This window comes from Bombina bombina, chromosome 7 (assembly GCF_027579735.1).
Source record: "Bombina bombina isolate aBomBom1 chromosome 7, aBomBom1.pri, whole genome shotgun sequence".
In the NCBI taxonomy this organism is placed as follows: Eukaryota; Metazoa; Chordata; class Amphibia; order Anura; family Bombinatoridae; genus Bombina; species Bombina bombina.
This window is the reverse complement of record NC_069505.1, coordinates 415,377,763-415,399,370: the sequence shown is the minus strand read 5'-3', so window position 1 is coordinate 415,399,370 and position 21,608 is coordinate 415,377,763. Positions and strand designations below refer to the sequence as shown.

The 21,608-nt window shown below is 38.0% G+C and overlaps 1 protein-coding gene across 1 annotated transcript in view; it reads right to left on the bottom strand.

Annotated features, from left to right (window-relative positions):
• Positions 1-1,441: 1,441 nt before the first annotated feature.
• Positions 1,442-21,608, bottom strand: part of CDC42EP1 (CDC42 effector protein 1) — a 52,842-nt gene continuing 32,675 nt past the window's right edge. Inside the window, exons 2-3 of the mRNA XM_053721227.1 lie at positions 20,429-21,291; positions 1,442-2,403 (exon numbers count right to left, since the gene is read on the bottom strand). Coding sequence (XP_053577202.1) covers positions 1,889-2,403; positions 20,429-20,909 — 996 coding nt within the window. The 5' untranslated portion in view covers positions 20,910-21,291 and the 3' untranslated portion in view covers positions 1,442-1,888. The remainder of the gene's footprint in view (positions 2,404-20,428; positions 21,292-21,608) is intronic.

The following is a 21,608-nucleotide window of genomic DNA, read 5'->3' as shown; positions in this document are numbered from 1 at the left end:
GGGAGCTACACTACAGAAAATGGGAACATTTAAAAAAAAAAAAAAATTTATTCTAAAATGGTACCGGCAGACAGCTGCCAGTACCCAAGATGGCGCCCATTAAGGCAGAGGGTGAGGGTTAGAGAGCTGTTTGGTGGGGGATCCGTCAGATTGGGGGCTAAGGGGGGGGGGTGGTCCTACAATCAGCATATGTAAATATGCTTTAAAAAAAAAAAAAGCCAAAATATACCTTTTATTTTAGTACTCGGAAGAGTGCTGCCAGTACTAAAGATGGCGGGACAATTGTGGGGTGGGGGAGGGAAGAGAGCTGTTTGGGAGGGATCAGGGGGTCTGATTGTTTCAGTGTGGGAGGCTGAGCTCTACACTAAAGCTAAAAATAACCCTGCAAGCTCCCCTACAAGCTACCTAATTAAACCCCTTCACTGCTAACCATAATACACGTGTGATGCGCAGCGGCATTTAGCTGCCTTCTAAGTACCAAAAAGCAATGCCAAGCCATATATGTCTGCTATTTCTGAACAAATGGGATCCCAGAGAAGCATTTACAACCATTTGTGCCATAATTGCACAAGCTGTTTGTAAATACTTTTCAGTGAGAAACCTAAAATTGTGAAAAATTTAAAAGTTTTTTTTAATTTGATCGCATTTAGCGATGAAATGGTAGCATGAAATATACCAAAATGGGCCTAGATCAATACCTTTGGGGTGTCTACTACACTACACTAAAGCAAAAATTACCCAAAAAGCTCCCTACATGCTCCCTAATTAACCCCTTCACTGCTGGGCATAATACACGTGTGGTGCACAGTGGCATTTAGCGGCCTTCTAATTACCAAAAAAGCAACGCCAAAGCCATATATGTCTGCTATTTCTGAACAAAGGGGATCCCAGAGAAAAATTTACAACCATTTATGCCATAATTGCAAGAGCTTTTTTGTAAATAATTTCAGTGAGAAACTAAAAGTTTGTGAAAAAAATTTGTGAATAAGTTAACTATTTTTTGTATTTGATCGCATTTGGCGGTGTAATGGTGGCATGAAATATACCAAAATTGGCCTCTAGATCAATACTTGGGATTGTCTACTAAAAAATATATATATACATGTCAATGGATATTCAGGGATTCCTGAAAGATGTTAGTGTTCTAATGTAACTAGCGCTAATTTTGAAAAAAAAAAAAATGGTTTGGAAATAGCAAAGTGCTACTTGTATTTATGGCCCTATAACTTGCAAAAAAAAGCAAAGAACATGTAAACATTGGGTATTTCTGAACTCAGTACAAAATTTAGAAACTATTTAGCATGGGTGTTTTTGATGGTTGTAGATGTGTAACAGATTTTGGGGTCAAAGTTAGAAAAAGTGTGTTTTTTTTAAATTTTTTTGTCATATTTTATAATTGTTTTAATAGTTAATTATAAAATATGATGAAAATAATGGTATCTCTAGAAAGTCCATTTAATGGCGAGAAAAACGGTATATAATATGTGTGGGTACAGTAAATGAGTAAGAGGAAAATTACAGCTAAACACAAACACCGCAAAAATTTAAAAATAGCCTTGGTCCCAAACGGACAGAAAATGGAAAAGTGCTGTGGTCATTAAGGGGTTAAAAAGGGGAGGGGTTACCATCAGTTTAAGATTAAAAAAAAAATAAAATAGGTGGAAAAAAGAAATTTGGCAGTAACTTGATACAGAGTATGTTGTAACATTGTAACAATATATATACAATATATATAGGTTGGGGAACACTGTGTCTGCTCCATCACAATAATGTCATTGGTGAGTCAGTCCTTACTGTTAGGTAATTAGTGTTTTGCTACAAGTCGGAGATTGTAGCTCAAATTACCTACAAATGTCAATTTTTCTTGATATTATAGCTGCACCTTTTTTTATAACTCTAGAGCAGGTTCCTCATCAGAGTCCCATAAAACACGTATGGCGTCCGGCCTTTGGTGAAGGACACTGACATTTTCTTCTGTATCTACCTCCATTTCTTCCATTACAGGGGTTTGTTCTCTGGATGAAAGTGACTCTGGTTCCTGGATGTTATAAGTGGGCTCAAAGTGCTCCCAGTCGTTGTTTTCTGCACTTTCGCTTTTATTGGAGATTGAGGTGTAGGTCGGGCGACTGCCTTGTTCTTCATGTTGGCTGTTCTGTAGAGCTTCTGTTTCTCCCAGGATCTGACTGATGAGGGAGGGACCAAAGTCTATCACAAATGATTCCATGGAGTCAGATCGCCAGAGGCTGCTTGAGAGCTCCAAGGGCACAGTGCAAATGCTGGCATCTTCACCTTCTCCTATTCCGGCGCTGCTTCCATCCTCTTCGAGCTGATGAGAGCTGGTATCTTCTGATGGTTCCTCAGACCTGGGGAGACGTGGGAGAGTGCTGTATCCTGAGGGATTTCCTAAACACAATATAACAAGGTATATAGTTATTATTATTGTGTATTTACATTCCTCTGTACTATAAAGAGCTACAATAAAGTAAAAAACAACAAGAAAAAACAAAGACATGGAAATACAAATAGTTATTGGAGCAGGGCTGACAAATCTGTTTAACATTCAAGAGACAGTAAAAAATAGTTAGGAACCAGCTACTTATAATGGCTGGTTATTTATCGCACACCGTAAATGTTCGAATTTGTACGTTTACGGGCACACAATAAATTAGTGCTCCACTTCTAATCTAGCCCGAATTGTATAGATAATTATCAGAAAAAGTCTATATATATGTATGCTCCAATCACCAGCTGCATCCTCACAGGTAAACTACGCGTTTCAGCCCATTGCAGGCATTAAACATGCAGCAAAAACATGATTTTTTTTAAACATAAAGGGCCAGACTACGAGTGGAGCGCAAAGATCTGCGTGCTTGCGATAAGGGGTTTATCGCGAGTGTTTGCACTCGTCGGGCTTACTGCTCGTATTATGAATTTAAAATAAACGTGATTAATGCGACTTCAGAGCTATGGTTAACTGTTTCACAAATCTACAAAGTTGCACTAAACACATCAAAAATACATTACTTAGTACAGTTACACTCAACACTATCTAATAAAAACTAATAAAAAAAACTATTGCACAAACAAGTTATAAGGTCTCAAAAATATGAGGCGTTAGAAAAAAAAGGCTGTAAAGATGTATATGTATGTACAGTATATATATGTCTATATATATGTACATATGTATTTATATGTGTATATACTGTATGTTTTTACAGACATATATACATATATAAACACATGAATACATATTTACACATATATAGACATAAATATATATATATTGTATATATATATATATACACACACACACATATATATATACTGTATATATACACACACACACACACACACACATATATATAAGTGCATTAAAGCCCTTTGCAGTTAAAGGGACACTGTACCCAAATTTTTTCTTTTGTAATTCAGAAAGAGCATGCAATTATAAGCAACTTTCTAATTTACTCCTATTATCAATTTTGCTTCGTTCTCTTGCTATCATTATTTGAAAAAGAAGGCATCTATGCTTTTTTTTGGTTTCAGTACTCTGGACAGCACTTTTTTATTGGTGGATGGATTTATCCACCAATCAGCAAGGACAACCCAGGTTGTTTACCAAAAATGGGCCGGCATCTAAACTTACAGTCTTGCATTTCAAATAAAGATACCAAGAGAATGAAGAAAATTTGATAATAGGAGTAAATTAGAAAGTTGCTTAAAATTTCATGTCAATCTGAATCACGAAAAGAAAATTTTTGGGTACAGTGTCCCTTTAAGTATGTGAAAACATGTAAAAGCATATTTATGCAATATTTATATTTAATAAAGTCTTATACTGTGTATTTACTGTAAATATTTCACATTCCAATGTTCCTCACATAGGGTAATATGTTCTATGTATTTGTAAATAGATATCACTATATATATATATATAAATATATATATATATATATATATATATATATATATATATATATCTAGGGGAAATGACGGAGGGGACGCAGCTGCTGTGAGCTAATATAGAGTGACCCACCCAGTTCATAATCAAATACTGGTTGTGGCTTAAATATAACAGTAATGTGGTGCAGACCCTTAGAATAGATTATATGGGTTATAAGACAGAGAAGAAATCCTGAGCCAGGTCTATCAGGATGAAAGACAGGAATTCAGCACTCTTTTCAAAAAGTATTTTATTTAGCTCAACAAAGTAAAAATGAGGAGATCCAAAAAATAAACTTACGTGGCCACAAGAGAGGACAATCTCTAGCATTTATTTATTTAGCGAGACATATTGTTTAAAAAAACAGATACAATATGTCTAAATACTATGGACCAAAAAATGTACATACAAAAGAAAAAATAAACACAAAATTATAATACAAACCTGACCGGTCAGGGGTTAGTGTGAATGCTTGAACATAGTACATATACTGACAAGGAGTTTCAAAAGGTATACCAATATTACAGCAGATAGCTTAATCTGCTGTTTTTTTATCATGTCAGACAAAGATATCTCATTGTATGAACCGTAGGTAAATGTATTTCATAGAAGCCTTTGTCAGACTACTACACCCTGCTGCGAACGGCACCTTCAAGTATAAGGTTAATTGCCGGGGCAGGTATAAAAATGGGATCCTAAGTAGATACTGACATTGCGCCCAAGAAAATATAGAGTAACTATGGGCAGTACATATAAGGCATGTCAATGTCGTGTACATACATTTATATGAGCAGTTATATCTAGTGAGACACACTTATTAAACTACTTACACCCTGCTGCATACGGCACCTTATTATATAAGGCTTAATGCGTGCAGGTATATTGATGGGATTAAGTAGTTATTAATATGTATCTCAAAATATGTACATACGTCTGTTAGTAAGCAGTAGCAAACAGTATAAGCGTAAGCATAGAAAATAGCTCCAGCAGGAATGAGTAACGGACAGATAGTAGCATATATTTCTGTTAGTTGCTAGGCAGTCTCGTGCAAGCAGTCTTAAATGCATGAGGATGAAAAGTTCATGATAGGAATGGTAAGCATAAATGCAAAGTAGAAGACTGCATAGTAGTTTTGCATAGTGATGGTGTTAATTAGAGACTTGCAATTTTACCTTACAAACGGGTCGCGATATCCAGATCATATAAAGACGTGCCTATTTATCAGGCAAGAGTTATAATAGCATACGACCCTGTTTCCTGCACATTCCTGCCCCACCTTTCCAAGGACTAGTAGATGGTATTAAAAAGTCCTTTTTGGATCCCCACAGTCATCTTACAGGAGATCCTTCGTTAGCGTTTAGTTTGCAAAGCGTCTATGTTCAGTGGCGTTCACACAGACCACATGTTCCGTGTCGGTTTGTCCAATGCCCGACGCGCGTTTCACCCGCTGGGTGTGTCGGGGCTTCGTCAGGGCGTAATGACGTAGGGAGCATCTCCTCTCCCTTTTAAGGCTTAAGAGAATGCACGCCCCTATTGAAAGGCTATAGAGTTCAATAGTGCTAAACAGGATAATTAAAACAACATGAGGACTCACTATGTAATATTCAGATTCTGATATTGGTAATATTGAAAACATCGCAAGCCTAACTTTTAACCTAAGTGAAAAATTATAAAGCAAAAGTATGTACAAAATAAGTCATGATTTGGTCATGCATATTTATATGAAAAATACAGAAAAGTTACCAAATAAAATTTACGCCAATAAGGGCCCTAAATTCAAAATACTCAATTGAAAAATTGTATTATATTTACAACAGTGTAATACTAATATGAAATTAGTACTCAATTCGAGTAATTTATTATATCACTGTATGGTAAATGAATGTCTGGAAAACGAGAATGGGATTAAGAGATGACAAAACCATGCCCTTATAAAAGCAGGCCATGTCTATCCTGTCATTCAACCCATTGGGTATCTGGGTTTGTAGGATCGTGATCCACCTACATTCCTTCTGGAGGAGGACTTTGTCGTTATCACCCCCCTCTGTTATTGGTAATACCTCTGTCAATACCAATGAATGAGAGGGAGTCAGGATTGCAGGCATGAATTTCTTCAAAATGTTTTGCCACATTACTCTTGGGATTTTTATATTTAATGTCATCCCTATGTTCAGTTATCCTGTCCTTTATGGCTCTCCTGGTTTTACCCACGTAAAAAACGTGGGCAACTGCAGGAGAGGAGGTAAATAAACCCCTTCAGTACTGCATGTAATGTGGTGTTATAATTTGTATATTTTGCCTGTGTGGGTTGAAAACACTTTAGTTTTTATCATGTATTTGCACGCCACACATCTTCCACAGGGATGATTTTCCAGTGGACCTATGTGTGGTAAGCCAATCTGTTTGTTTTTTGAGTGATGTATATTGACTTCTCACGAATTTGTCTCTCAGATTGGGTGCTCTTCTGGCAGTGATTGTGGGGTGATCTCCTACTTCTCTAGATACCCCTTCATCACTCGTTAGAACGTGCCAGTTTTTCTCCAGTATCTTTCTCAGGGTTTCCAGTGACAATTGTAGTCCGCTATTAGTCTAATTGGACCCTGTTTTGCTTTTTGCTTGGGTATAAGAAGTTGCTCTCGATTAGAATTAGCTGCTTCATTTAGAGCTATATTGACAACTCTTTTAGAGTACCCCCTATTTAAAAAACGTTGGTGCATCTCTTTAGCATGCTCGTAGTATTTTGTTTTAGTGGAGCAGTTACGACGTAGTCTGAGGAACTGCCCCTTAGGTAATCCCCTTCTTCAGATGGTCAAGGATGATGGCTTGTCGCAAGAAGCAAACTATTAGTTGCAGTAGTTTTGCGAAAGTTCTCAGTAAACAATAGAGCCCTGATTGAGGATAATCTTGATATCCAGAAAGGATATTTCCTCCTTACTGCTTTGCAGTGTGAGATAGATATTTTTGTTATTTTTATTCAGAGTTTCTACAAAAGCAAGAAGATGGTTTCTGAGCCCTCCCATATGAGGAAAATGTCATCCACATATCGAAGCCATATCTGGATGTTTTCCTCAAAGAGAGGGCTTTGGTATAACATCTTCCATCTCCCAGCTTCCAAATGGAGGCAAGCGTATGTGGGGGCACATGTTGCCCCCATGGCTGTCCCCTGCTGTTGAACATACACTTTGTTGTCAAAAAGAAACACATTGTTTGTCAAAATGAACTCCAACAGTTCATGACAAAATCAGTGTGCTGTTGTGTTTGTGTGCCTCTCATAGCAAGAAAGTGATGGCATGCCTTCAAACCAACATTGTGTGGAATGGACGAATATAGTCCTTCCACATCTAGACAGGCCATGATAGCACCTGGAGGGACTGACAGGTTATCAATTTTTCTCAAGAAGTCTGCCGTGTCCAGGATATAAGATGGTAATGTACTCAAAAATGGCCTAAGAAAGTAATCTACGTAATTGCCTAAATTTTCGGTTAGGCTGCCGATGCCAGCAATTATTGGACGGCCAGGCGGATGGTTAGCATTCTTATGTATTTTAGGAATACAATAGAAGACAGGTGTTATTGGATGCTCAGGGTAAAGATATTTCTGTTCATGAGTAGTGATCAAGCCATCATTCTTTGCTCTTTTCAATATATTAAAAAGTTTAAATTGTAGGGAAGATGTTGGATTAAATGTCAATGCTTTGTAATGCTTCTTATTCAGAAGTTGACGTTTTGCCTCTAGGACGTACATATTTTCATCCCACAGGACTAGGTTTCCACCTTTGTCCGCGGGCTTGATTAGGAACCCTTTTGCCGTGATGAGATCGGTGAGTGCTTTGCGTTCAGGTTTTGTCAGATTATCATCAACAATTCCTGTAAAAGACAATCGATTCACCTCTTTCTCAACTTGTCTTACGAAAATATTGACAGCTGGCACCATTGATAGTTGCGGCATATATTTCGATTTTGCTCTAAAGTTAGAGGTGGTTTTGTTGTAATGAGGAAGATCCTTAATCTGGGTAGAAGCATATTGGCTTCCTTCATTCTCTTCTAATAGGCTTTGTAAGTTTTCTAAAGTGGACTTATCCTCCAAAGTAATGGCGACATCGTCCACTAGGTGTTTGCTTTTGCCCTTCATTAATTGTGACAACACAATTTTTCGGGCAAACAGGTGGAGGTCTTTTATAAAATTGAACTTATCAAGGTTATTCGAGGGGCAGAAAGAAAGGCCTTTTTTAAGTACCTCTATATGAGCGAGGTTTAACTTAAAAGAAGATAGATTTATTATCTGGAGGCCTTCTTCTGCTGATTTTAATATCCCCTGCGTCCCCGGAATCGCTGGGGTCTGCCCCTCACAAAATTCCCCCGATTTTGTTGTTGCCTCCGTTGTCTGGAGGGATATCTCCTCTCTCGTGAGTCTGAATTTTTCCCTCCTCCACCTTCTCTTCCTACCTCCTCTCCTCCTTCCCCTAAAAAATCATGTGATTTTTCTGTAGCTGATCTATGATGGTCTGATTCTACATCAGACACATCTGTGCCAGAGTCATAAGTCCCCCTTACTGCAAGATAGTTGTAAACTTTATTGTTCTTGTAATCATCATTGTCTCTGGACAGTGTCCTGCCTTTCCTTAGTTTAATGTCATTTTGTAACCTAGCAATCAAGACAATCACACAGGCAGAGGAATGCCTAAAAATAGTGAACACCTTTTCTAACAATCACAACTTTGCAAAACTTAATGAAGAAATCAAAGATCAGATTGCTAGGTTACAAATGACATTAAACTAAGGAAAGGCAGGAAACTGTCCAGAGACAATGATGATTACAAGAACAATAAAGTTTACAACTATCTTGCAGTAAGGGGGACTTATGACTCTGGCACAGATGTGTCTGATGTAGAATCAGACCATCATAGATCAGCTACAGAAAAATCACATGATTTTTTAGGGGAAGGAGGAGAGGAGGTAGGAAGAGAAGGTGGAGGAGGGAAAAATTCAGACTCACGAGAGAGGAGATATCCCTCCAGACAACGGAGGCAACAACAAAATCGGGGGGAATTTTGTGAGGGGCAGACCCCAGCGATTCCGGGGACGCAGGGGATATTAAAATCAGCAGAAGAAGGCCTCCAGATAATAAATCTATCTTCTTTTAAGTTAAACCTCGCTCATATAGAGGTACTTAAAAAAGGCCTTTCTTTCTGCCCCTCGAATAACCTTGATAAGTTCAATTTTATAAAAGACCTCCACCTGTTTGCCCGAAAAATTGTGTTGTCACAATTAATGAAGGGCAAAAGCAAACACCTAGTGGACGATGTCGCCATTACTTTGGAGGATAAGTCCACTTTAGAAAACTTACAAAGCCTATTAGAAGAGAATGAAGGAAGCCAATATGCTTCTACCCAGATTAAGGATCTTCCTCATTACAACAAAACCACCTCTAACTTTAGAGCAAAATCAAAATATATGCCGCAACTATCAATGGTGCCAGCTGTCAATATTTTCGTAAGACAAGTTGAGAAAGAGGTGAATCGATTGTCTTTTACAGGAATTGTTGATGATAATCTGACAAAACCTGAACGCAAAGCACTCACCGATCTCATCACGGCAAAAGGGTTCCTAATCAAGCCTGCGGACAAAGGTGGAAACCTAGTTCTGTGGGATGAAAATATGTACGTCCTAGAGGCAAAACGTCAACTTCTGAATAAGAAGCATTACAAAGCATTGACATTTAATCCAACATCTTCCCTACAATTTAAACTTTTTAATATATTGAAAAGAGCAAAGAATGATGGCTTGATCACTACTCATGAACAGAAATATCTTTACCCTGAGCATCCAATAACACCTGTCTTCTATTGTATTCCTAAAATACATAAGATGCTAACCATCCGCCTGGCCGTCCAATAATTGCTGGCATTGGCAGCCTAACCGAAAATTTAGGCAATTACGTAGATTACTTTCTTAGGCCATTTTTGAGTACATTACCATCTTATATCCTGGACACGGCAGACTTCTTGAGAAAAATTGATAACCTGTCAGTCCCTCCAGGTGCTATCATGGCCTGTCTAGATGTGGAAGGACTATATTCGTCCATTCCACACAATGTTGGTTTGAAGGCATGCCATCACTTTCTTGCTATGAGAGGCACACAAACACAACAGCACACTGATTTTGTCATGGAACTGTTGGAGTTCATTTTGACAAACAATGTGTTTCTTTTTGACAACAAAGTGTATGTTCAACAGCAGGGGACAGCCATGGGGCAACATGTGCCCCCACATACGCTTGCCTCCATTTGGGAGCCTGGGAGATGGAAGATGTATACCAAAGCCCTCTCTTTGAGGAAAACATCCACATATGGCTTCGATATGTGGATGACATTTTCCTCATATGGGAGGGCTCAGAAACCAGTCTTTCTGCTTTTGTAGAAACTCTGAATAAAAATAACAAAAATATCTATCTCACACTGCAAAGCAGTAAGGAGGAAATATCCTTTCTGGATATCAAGATTATCCTCAATCAGGGTTCTATTGTTACTGAGAACTTTCGCAAAACTACTGCAACTAATAGTTTGCTTCTTGCGACAAGCCATCATCCTGACCATCTGAAGAAGGGGATACCTAAGGGGCAGTTCCTCAGACTACGTCGTAACTGCTCCACTAAAACAAAATACTACGAGCATGCTAAAGAGATGCACCAACGTTTTTTAAATAGGGGGTACTCTAAAAGAGTTGTCAATATAGCTCTAAATGAAGCAGCTAATTCTAATCGAGAGCAACTTCTTATACCCAAGCAAAAAGCAAAACAGGGTCCAATTAGACTAATAGCGGACTACAATTGTCACTGGAAAACCCTGAGAAAGATACTGGAGAAAAAACTGGCACGTTCTAACGAGTGATGAAGGGGTATCTAGAGAAGTAGGAGATCACCCCACAATCACTGCCAGAAGAGCACCCAATCTGAGAGACAAATTCGTGAGAAGTCAATATACATCACTCAAAAAACAAACAGATTGGCTTACCACACATAGGTCCACTGGAAATCATCCCTGTGGAAGATGTGTGGCGTGCAAATACATGATAAAAACTAAAGTGTTTTCAACCCACACAGGCAAAATATACAAATTAAAACACCACATTACATGCAGTACTGAAGGGGTTATTTACCTCCTCTCCTGCAGTTGCCCACGTTTTTACGTGGGTAAAACCAGGAGAGCCATAAAGGACAGGATAACTGAACATAGGGATGACATTAAATATAAAAATCCCAAGAGTAATGTGGCAAAACATTTTGAAGAAATTCATGCCTGCAATCCTGACTCCCTCTCATTCATTGGTATTGACAGAGGTATTACCAATAACAGAGGGGGTGATAACGACAAAGTCCTCCTCCAGAAGGAATGTAGGTGGATCACGATCCTACAAACCCAGATACCCAATGGGTTGAATGACAGGATAGACATGGCCTGCTTTTTATAAGGCATGGTTGTCATCTTAATCCCATTCTCGTTTTCAGACATTCATTTACCATACAGTGATATAATAAATTACTCAATTGAGTACTAATTTCATATTAGTATTACACTGTTGTAATATAATACAATTTTTCAATTGAGTATTTTGAATTTAGGGCCCTTATTGGCGTAAATTTTATTTGGTAACTTTTCTGTATTTTTCATATAATATGCATGACCAAATCATGACTTATTTTGTACATATTTTGCTTTATATAATTTTTCACTTAGGTTAAAAGTTAGGCTTGCTATGTTTTCAATATTACCAATATCAGAATCTGAATATTACATAGTGAGTCCTCATGTTTTTAATTATCCTGTTTAGCACTATTGAACTCTATAGCCTTTCAATAGGGGCGTGCATTCTCTTAAGCTTAAAAGGGAGAGGAGATGCTCCCTACGTCATTACGCCCTGACGAAGCCCGACACACCCAGCGGGTGAAACGCGCGTCGGCATTGGACAAACCGACACGGAACATGTGGTCTGTGTGAACGCCACTGAACATAGACGCTTTGCAAACTAAACGCTAACGAAGGATCTCCTGTAAGATGACTGTGGGGATCCAAAAAGGACTTTTTACCATCTACTAGTCCTTGGAATGTGCAGGAATGTGCAGGAAACAGGTCGTATGCTATTATAACTCTTGCCTGATAAATAGGCACGTCTTTATATGATCTGGATATCGCTACCCGGTTGTAAGGGTAAAATTGCAAGTCTCTAAATAACACCATCACTATGCAAAACTACTATGCAGTCTTCTACTTTGCATTTATGCTTACCATTCCTATCATGAACTTTTCATCCTCATGCATTTAAGACTGCTTGCACGAGACTGCCTAGCAACTAACAGAAATATATGCTACTATCTGTCCGTTACTCATTCCTGCTGAGCTATTTTCTATGCTTACGCTTATACTGTTTGCTACTTGCTTACTAACAGACGTATGTACATATTTTGAGATACATTATTAATAACTACTTAGATCCCATCAATATACCTGCACGGCATTAAGCCTTATATAATAAGGTGCCGTATGCAGCAGGGTGTAGTAGTTTAATAAGTGTGTCTCACTAATATAACTGCTCATATAAATGTATGTACACGACATTGACATGCCTTATATGTACTGCCCATAGTTACACTATATTTTCTTGGGCGCAATGTCAGTATCTACTTAGATCCCATTTTTATACCTGCCCGGCAATTAACCTTATACTTGAAGGTGCCGTTCGCAGCAGGGTGTAGTAGTCTGACAAAGGCTTCCTATGAAATACATTTACTCTACGGTTCATACAATGAGATATCTTTGTCTGACATGATAAAAAACAGCAGATTAAGCTATCTGCTGTAATATTGGTATACCTTTTGAAACTCCTTGTCAGTATATGTACAATGTTCAAGCATTCACACTAACCCCTGACTGGTCAGGTTTGTATTATAATTTTGTGTTTATTTTTTCTTTTGTATGTACATTTTTTGGTCCATAGTATTTAGACATATTGTATCTGTTTTTTTAAACAATATGTCTCGCTAAATAAATAAATGCTAGAGATTGTCCTCTCTTGTGGCCACGTAAGTTTGGATACTCCTCATTTTACTTTGTTGAGCTAAATAAAATACTTTTTGAAAAGAGTGCTGAATTCCCTGTCTTTCATCCTGATATACCTGGCTCAGGATTTCTTCTCTGTCTTAAACCCATATAATATATATATATATATACCTATATAATATAATCATGTATAAATATAGGTGTAGATATATATTTTACCAAAATACCATCAGATCAGGGATAGGCAAGGTGTGTCTGTGACTGGCCCTTGCAGTGTCCGCCGCCCGGGGGGGGGGGGGTTAGGAGTAGGAAAAATGAATGCTGGTCCTGACTCCTCCTTAATGTACGCGGCACCAAGTTTTGCGGGGCTTGGGCCACCCGCGTGACACAGCTTAGTAGCGGGAAAGTGAGTGAGAGAGAGGGAAGAAGCAAGCTGTCTGCAGTGCAGCCTGTGTTAACTACCCGTGAGTCGTGACCCGTACCAATTCCTTGTTCTGTGCGGCAGCCTGGTGCTGGTGTCTGTGTGTAGAAGTAGCAGACCGCTGCCTACTCTGACAAAGCTTACCTAACCAAGTAAGTAACTAACCACGATGATCATGTGAGTAACATCAAGGTGGGTGTGCTTGGTCAGGAGTTGCAGAGCCCCCCAGCAGCCTCTTTAAACTGGCTGCTCTGACTCCCATCATTCTCAGACAGTATCAGGTGTCCCAGCAGCAGGAGCCTCCAGGGTTCTATTTAAACAGGGTTCCCAGACTCTTCCCATTCCTAGGGGGCCCCTAGGATTGGTGAAGTCTTGGACCCCCGTTTAAATAGAATCCCGGAGGCTCCTGCTGCTGGGACACCGGATACTATCTGAGAATGATGGGAGTCAGAGAAGCCAGTTTAAAGAGCCTGCTGTTCTGTTTGTACTGGGACTCCCTGTGAATGTCTTAGCAGCCAGGGGGTCTGCATGCTGAGACCACCCAGGGGAGAGTGAAGGGTTAAAATGCTCTCTGCAGGGAATAGATCTAGGAGAGCTGGTAACAAGTCTGTCCTGCTTGTACACAGGTGTAATTCAGTCGTGCTTCACCACAGATACATATTTTATTTCTGCGTCCTGATGGGCAGTACATGAAAAGTGCTGCGCATGCTGTATGGATCATTGGTGTGCTGCAGGGGGGATATCCAGTGAGGGAGGGATTATAAAAAACTGCCCTGACTAGTTCATTGGTGTCTGTAATAAAGAATAGTACAGGGCAGCACTTTTCATGTACTGCCTTTCGCTGCCACTTCTGCTGGATGCTATTCCACCATGCATCCACTACCCTCTCAGTAAAGAGTGTTTTTTGATGTTTTTTAAATTGAAATGTACCTTGGTGTCCTTCACTAAGGTCTGTACCTTGAAAATGTCCGCCACAGCCTTGGTCCGTGCCTATCCCTGCATCAGATATATGTAGAAATATGTATTTATGTATAAATAGAACATATTCTGTTATGTGAAGAACCCTGTATTGTGAAATATTCATATTTTCATGTCGGGTTAGTGCACATGAGAATATGCAATGGTGTTTGCGCAAGAGAGTGTTTTTTCCCACTTTTTTGTGCTCCTTTGACTTAAAGGTGAAATATGTGATTGCGCACGCAATATTGTGAGTTCTGCTTTTTACACTTGTTGGGTTAGAGAGTGCAAAAAGTTTACTTCTAGCTCAGTGAACGCTCGAGCAGGAGCATTGATTAGCATGTGGCTTGTAATCTAGCCAAAGTGTTGTAAGGATATAAAGAATTTTTTTTATTTTTTTTATTTTTCTATTTCCAGTTGCAGTACCCTAGGTTACCAGCAGGGGAGGCTGCTGTGTCATAATACTGTGTACAGACAAACTAAAGTGTGGCAAATGGCTACACAGATGGATGCCAGTTTGTGCTCCTTTGACTATTATTATGTTTAAATCCAAGCATGCCAGGCACTCACTTTATAAGCCATGAAGTCTAATTATTAGGCAAGTTAGTGCTGTCTGGTTGCATGAGACTTGTTAGTATCCGTTGTGTGTCCAGTTCTGTGTTATCATCTGTACAAGGCTGTGTAAAGTAAACAGAGAACTCCAAGGATAAAACAATTCTGTAAAAATGACTAGGAAAATGAATAGGCTATGCTTAACCCCTTGACTCCGAGAAAAGGGAACACACACTACTGAACCCTGTTTACATTATTTCCTGGCAGCTACAGGGTTAATATCCACTAATAATCTAATTTAAGTTATGAAATCCACTTCTTTAGTGAGAATTTTCTCAAGAACATTCCTATTATGTCACATTGTTGTAATCACATTTTTGTCCTTATCTTTGTACTGGGCGTCCTGTAATTGTTACATATATTTTGTAAAACGTAATATATTAAAAGAGCACTTTATTTTTTTGATAAATTGGTCCTTTTTAAAGTGTTTGGTGTTGATGTTTTAGATATGTGAAAGAAACAGATAAAAACATTAATGGCTAGACTACAAGTGGAGCGCTTAATATCGCTTGCGTGCAAGCGATATTAGTACTCCACTTTGTAATACCAGCGCACGATAATGTGTACTGGTATTACAAGTTAATCGCAATGCGAACACGAGCTCACATTCACATTGCTAGGAAACGCTTTAATAGGCTCCTATAGGAGCCTTGTTCTGATGCCGTCACAGACAGCATCAGAATTTTGCGCAGTGAAGGAGGTATGTAGTGCAGTGATGGGCAGCATTTTTTAATATACAGTACATGTACATGTATATGAATATATATTTATGTGTTTATATGTGTATATGCACATATTAATACTTAAATATATATATGTATATAATCATATACAAATAAATTTATATTGCAATCTATGGGAACACACAATTCCCATAGACCGCAATGTAAAGACACTTTTCAGTGCTATTTTTTTCTAACACCCCACTCCCACCAACTTTAAAGTGTAATTGAATTATAAACAACTGTGATTGTGAACAGTAGAAACAGGACTTCCCTATGTTAAAGTGAATGTAAATTTTGATGCTAAAGTGCCCGGTTTTTAAAACTTTGATTAAAAACAGGGGCACTTTAATTCTTCAAAATTTACATTTCACTCCTGTTGTGACAAAAAACTTACCTTTTAAACTTCACAGCAGCTCCAGCTTCCTCCGGTCTCACAAGCCATTTCTGATGTCAGTAATGATTGATATGTCATACTCCAATCACAGCTTCCCCCCCTGGGGGAATCAGTGTCTGATTCAACGCTGTGATTGGAGGAAGCCGGATGCCTCATTTTAGACCTAGGAAGAGGCTTTGAAACGGGTGGAGGAAGCTGGAGCTGCTGTGAAGATTAAAAAGTAAGTTTTTTTTCACAACAGGAATGAAATGTAAATTTTGATTAATTAAAGTGCCCCTGTTTTTAATCGAAGTTTGAAAAACCGGGCACTTTAGCATCAAAATATACATTCACTTTAAAGGGACGTGAAAACACACATTTTTATTTCATGATTCAGATAGAGAATACCATTTTAAACAACATTCCAATTGACTTCTTTTATCTAATTTTACTTCATTCTTTAGGTATCCTTTGTTGAAGAAATAGAAATGAACACAGGGGAGCTAATAACACATGGTATCTATGTGCAGCCACCAATCAGCAGCTACTTAGCATATTTAGATATGCTTTTCAGCAGAGGGTATCAAGAGAATGAAGCAAATTAGATAATACAAGTAAAATGGAAAGTTGTTTAAAGTGATATGCTCTTTCTAAATCAATGTCCCTTTAAGTAAACAGCCACTTTTTGGTAATTTGATCATTAAAAATGTGTTGTTATTTCATTTAATTATTTATTTTTATTAATATTGGAAACAATTAAGTTTAAAGAAAGTAAACAGAGACTGGCAATTCTAACGTACCTTAAAGGGATAGAAAAGTTAAAACTGAAATGTGCACATCTGCATTTCAATGTGAAATAGAAGCCGTTTTGCAATATACTTCCATTAGCAGAAATGCTTCTAGTAAAAGTAATTACTGTTTTTCTGCGGCATATGCACATATCCCGTGAGGGCCGTGCACCAGCATTCAAGCTCAGAGAGCTGAAGATGATGTGTATTGCTTCTAAAGAAATAATTTGTGTCATACAAGCCACTGACTCTCTGAGAAGGTGTATTGTTTAAATACTGGTGCATGGGCCCTAACAGCATATGTGCATATGCCGCAGAAAAACAGTGATAACCTTTACTAAAATCATTTTTGCTAATGGAAATATGTGGCAAAACTGCTTCTGTTTCACATTGAAATGCAGCCGTGCACCTCTCTATCCCTTTAATATTTAGCTGAAAGAAGTGAACTAGCGCAGGTTTACAAGACAATAATAAAAAATAACTGAATGCTCAAACGACAGACATTTTCGTGATTTGTTTCAATAACGAAAGGTTTGCCCCATGTCTTATGAAGTAGCAAACGTCTATATAAATTAGCCCTAAAAAAGCCAGTTAGACAAATTAGCAACTAATAAAGAAAATCCATATTAGCGTTTGTCCACAGTATTAAATCTATGTCATTGCTGTCTTTTTAATGCTGTTTTTATTGCAGTCTCTAAAAATGCTGCACGTGCCTATAGAATCCTTGTAAATGCTACATTATCCATTCATCATGTGCTAGTAAATGCAAAAGTATTCATAGCACTTCATGGAAATGTTTGTTGTTATTAAAGAGATACTAAACACAATTTTTTTTTCTTTAATGATTCAGATAGAGCAACAATTTTAAGCAACTTTCTAATTTATTTTTCTTCATTCTCTTGCTATCTTTATTTGAAAAAGCAGGAATCTAAGCTAAGAAGCCGGACCATTTTTTAATTCAGAGCCTGGGTTGCGCTTTCTGATTGGTGGTTAAATGTAGCCACCAATCAGCAAGCTCTATCCAGGATGCTGAATCAAAAATGGGCTGGCTCCTTAGCTTAGATTCATGCTTTTTCAAATAAAGATAGCAAGAGAACAAAGAAAAAGTGATAATAGGAGTAAATTAGAAAGTTGCTTAAAATTGCTGCTTTATTTGAATCATGAAAAAAAAAATGGGGTTAGTATCCCTTTAATACCAGTTAAATTTGCAACAGGAATGTGATCTAATGGAACGTTTCAGAATCTGGTGAAGTTTTTTAAAAATAACTCAGAGTTCACTGTTAAATTAGTTCTAAAAAGAATGACGTTTGTCATAAAGATTCATTTGAACATACAGTGACACGTATATGACAAATTCATATGACATTATTAAACAACATTCCAATTTACTTCGATGATCTAATTTGCTTCATTCTTTAGGTATCCTTTGTTGAAGAAATAGCAATGCACATGGTTGTGCCAATAACACAAGGCATCTATGTGCAGCCACCAATCACCAGCTACTGAACCTATTTAGATATGCTTTTAAACAAAGGATATCAAGAGAATGAAGCAAATTAGATAATAGAAGTAAATTGAAAATGTGTTTAAAATTGTATTCTCTTTCTAAATCGCGAAAGAAAACATTTCATGAGTGAGATAGAGCGTACAGTTTTACAAGTTATCAAGAATCGAACACAGTATGCTACAAACATTGGGGTTGATTGTGTTTAACAGCGTTTTTACCGTTCACTATACAAATTTTTCACCAGTGAAGAGATCACAAACAACCATTTACCATATTGAAAAAAACATCTGATTGGATCTAAGTGGATATTGGGAAATTCCCTCATACTGTCTGTGCTCCATCCCACCACAAGTTATCGACTAAATATTGACAACAAAATGGCAGCATCAAATTAAACAGGTAAAGACAAAACCCACTGATCGACTGACACGTGGTAAAAGATACAATTATTGGCTACCGGTGTGCACATGCTCAGACCCAGATACAGATATCAATTCCCATATAAAACCTATAATGGACATGAAACTCAACATTATTTCTTTCATGATTCAGACAGAGCATTCAATTTTAAACAACAATTTACTTTTATTTTAAATTTTGCTTCATTCTCTTTTTGCATCCTTTGTTGATGAATGCACTACTAGGAGTTAGCTGAACACATCTGGTGAGCCAATGACAAGAGGTATATATGCATAGCCACCAATCAGCTGTTCGCTCCTCCTGAGCCTACCTAGGTATGCTTTCAACAAAGGGTATCAAGTGTATGAAGCAAATTAGGTAATGGACGTAAATTGTGAAGTTGTTTAAAATTGCTTCTCTGTCTGAATCATGAAATATATTTCTGGGGTTTTATTTCTGCAGAAGCACGCACACGTAGTCAATTAACCCCACTCACTAGAAAAGGACCGACTCACTGATATGGACCGGGTTACTTGTGAGGAGAAGCTTCAGAGAGAGAGAGAGGAGACTACTGTGTTTATCTGTGAACTGACTCTGGTGTAGGTGATTGGCTATGGAAGATTGTGATGACTTTCCTGTTTTTCTAGTATCGAATGAGCAACATATGACTTGCACGATCATAAGCCTACCTCAGTATGCTCAAATGTAATACAAATATAGTGCACAATACACATGCACGCTTCTGAGACTGCCTCAATATGCTCTTATGAAAAACAGCTACTTTTCAACAAAGGAGACCAATAGAAAAAGAGTCAATTTAGTAACTGAAGTAAATAGTTATTTTCTTTTAATTGTACATTTAAAAGGTTATGAAACCCCAAATTTTTCTTTTGTGATTCTGATAGAGCGTACACATTTTTCTTTGTTCTTTTGGTATCTTTTGTTGAAAACCAGGGACATAATTTTAGGAGCCATTCCATTTCTGAAGCACTATATGGCAGCAGTTTTGCTAGAATGTTATCCATTTACCAGAGCACTAGAGGGCAGCACTATCTCCTGTCATGTAGTGCTGTAGATGCTACCTAGGTATCTCTTCAACACAGAATAACATGAGAACAAAGCAAATTAGATAATAAAAGTAAAGTGGATATATAGTATGCTCTGTCTGAATCACAAAAGAAAATGTTTGGGTTGCATATCCCTTTAAACCATGAAAGTTTTATTTTGACTACCATATCTATTTGATACAATATAGAGAAGTATAATAAATACAATTTCACCTTTTCCCTATAAAAATGTGCTTCAAGAGATACACTTACAATAAGTAAATAAAGTAAAAACACCTAACTCAGCAACAGTACTCAACTGAGCAGGCACACTGGTGCTCTCACTACTAACAGTATAGCTAGATTTCCTGCAAAATCTTTTGAATAAGTACATTTTCTCATTAGAGATGCATCAACCTTCAAAACTCATGTTTTATAGACACAATCTACTTTAGGATTTTTTTTTTTTAAAACTGGTTGTATGTGACGTTTATTTTGTGGTAGAAAATAAATTAACAAATCAAAGAAAAGGGTCTGCATGTCTGTTATTTACTTTATGACTGAGTTAATGTCTATTAGTGTTCTCATCCTTTTCCTTTTACTTACCATATGGGCTGTTTGTCTCGGAGATGGAATTCCAGATGTCTTGTGTATCTATGTCTTTGTCCTCATCCCGCCCATCATCCCAGCTGCGGTTGGCAAGTGTGGGCAAGGATATGGCGTTCTTAATGATGGGGGAGATAGGAGGCGGTGGTGGAGACGTGGACTGCTCGGTTCTACCTCTAAATGATGGTCTTGCAGAATTAATCCACCCTGCATGGCTTAATTTGTGGGTGATGTAATTCCATCGGTTTTGTCTTCGTTTCTCCATATAGTTACTAAGAAAGGACGTGTCTCCAAAGACCTCTCCTTTACGGCCTACGTGCATGACATGGCGGAAGTCCCCAAGTGGGGGGCTTATCATGTCTGGGGTTAGCTCCATGCGTTGTCCACGCTTGGTGCGGGACATCAGAGTTTTGATGACAGGAAGATTCCCAAAACTCATTGTGACTGGCCTATGATGTGTATTGGATGAAGCAGACGACATAAATTCCTTTTGTGAAGACCTATGGCTCAAAAACTGATGTCCTCTCCACTGTCAGGATCCTGCAATAAGCCACAGATGGTAGCCTGCCTCTTTGTAGTCTAGAGGGTTTGTAGTTGTGCTTTGTTGTGGCATCCAGTAGAATGTGAAATAAATTTGTATATATTTAAAGTACCTTTATGCTTTCTTTAATGGAGGACTTTTGACTGAAATGTCCAACTCTGTGGGTCAACTTGAAATGATCTCTCTAGTCTGGTTAAAAGTGACTTTGTGGTCTGATGCTCAGTATACAGTTGCCATACATAGCTGCCAGCATTGTCCACTGGTGCCCTCTGTAGAGTTGGAAAACCAATTTAGAAACACAGTTGTCTTCGCTTGTGAAAACCTTCAAGAAATAAAAATAACAGGTGTAAAATAAGCAGTCTCCTTTACAGAGGTTAAAAAAATCAAAACTAGGATAGGTAAGTGCACATGCTAGGGTAAAACTGAATTGTACAGGGTGGCGATATTGGGTTTTGTTTAGTGGTTGGCCTAGTGCAGTTTTGGGGGTGTTAAAGGAACATTGCTGCTAAAATTGGAAACCACATTGATGTATCTAAATTTTGAATAAAAGCATTTTTGTAATAAACATGTACTACCAAAAATGCTTCTAATAAAAACTATAACTGTTTCAAAAGTGTATTTAAGTATGCACCGTCCACC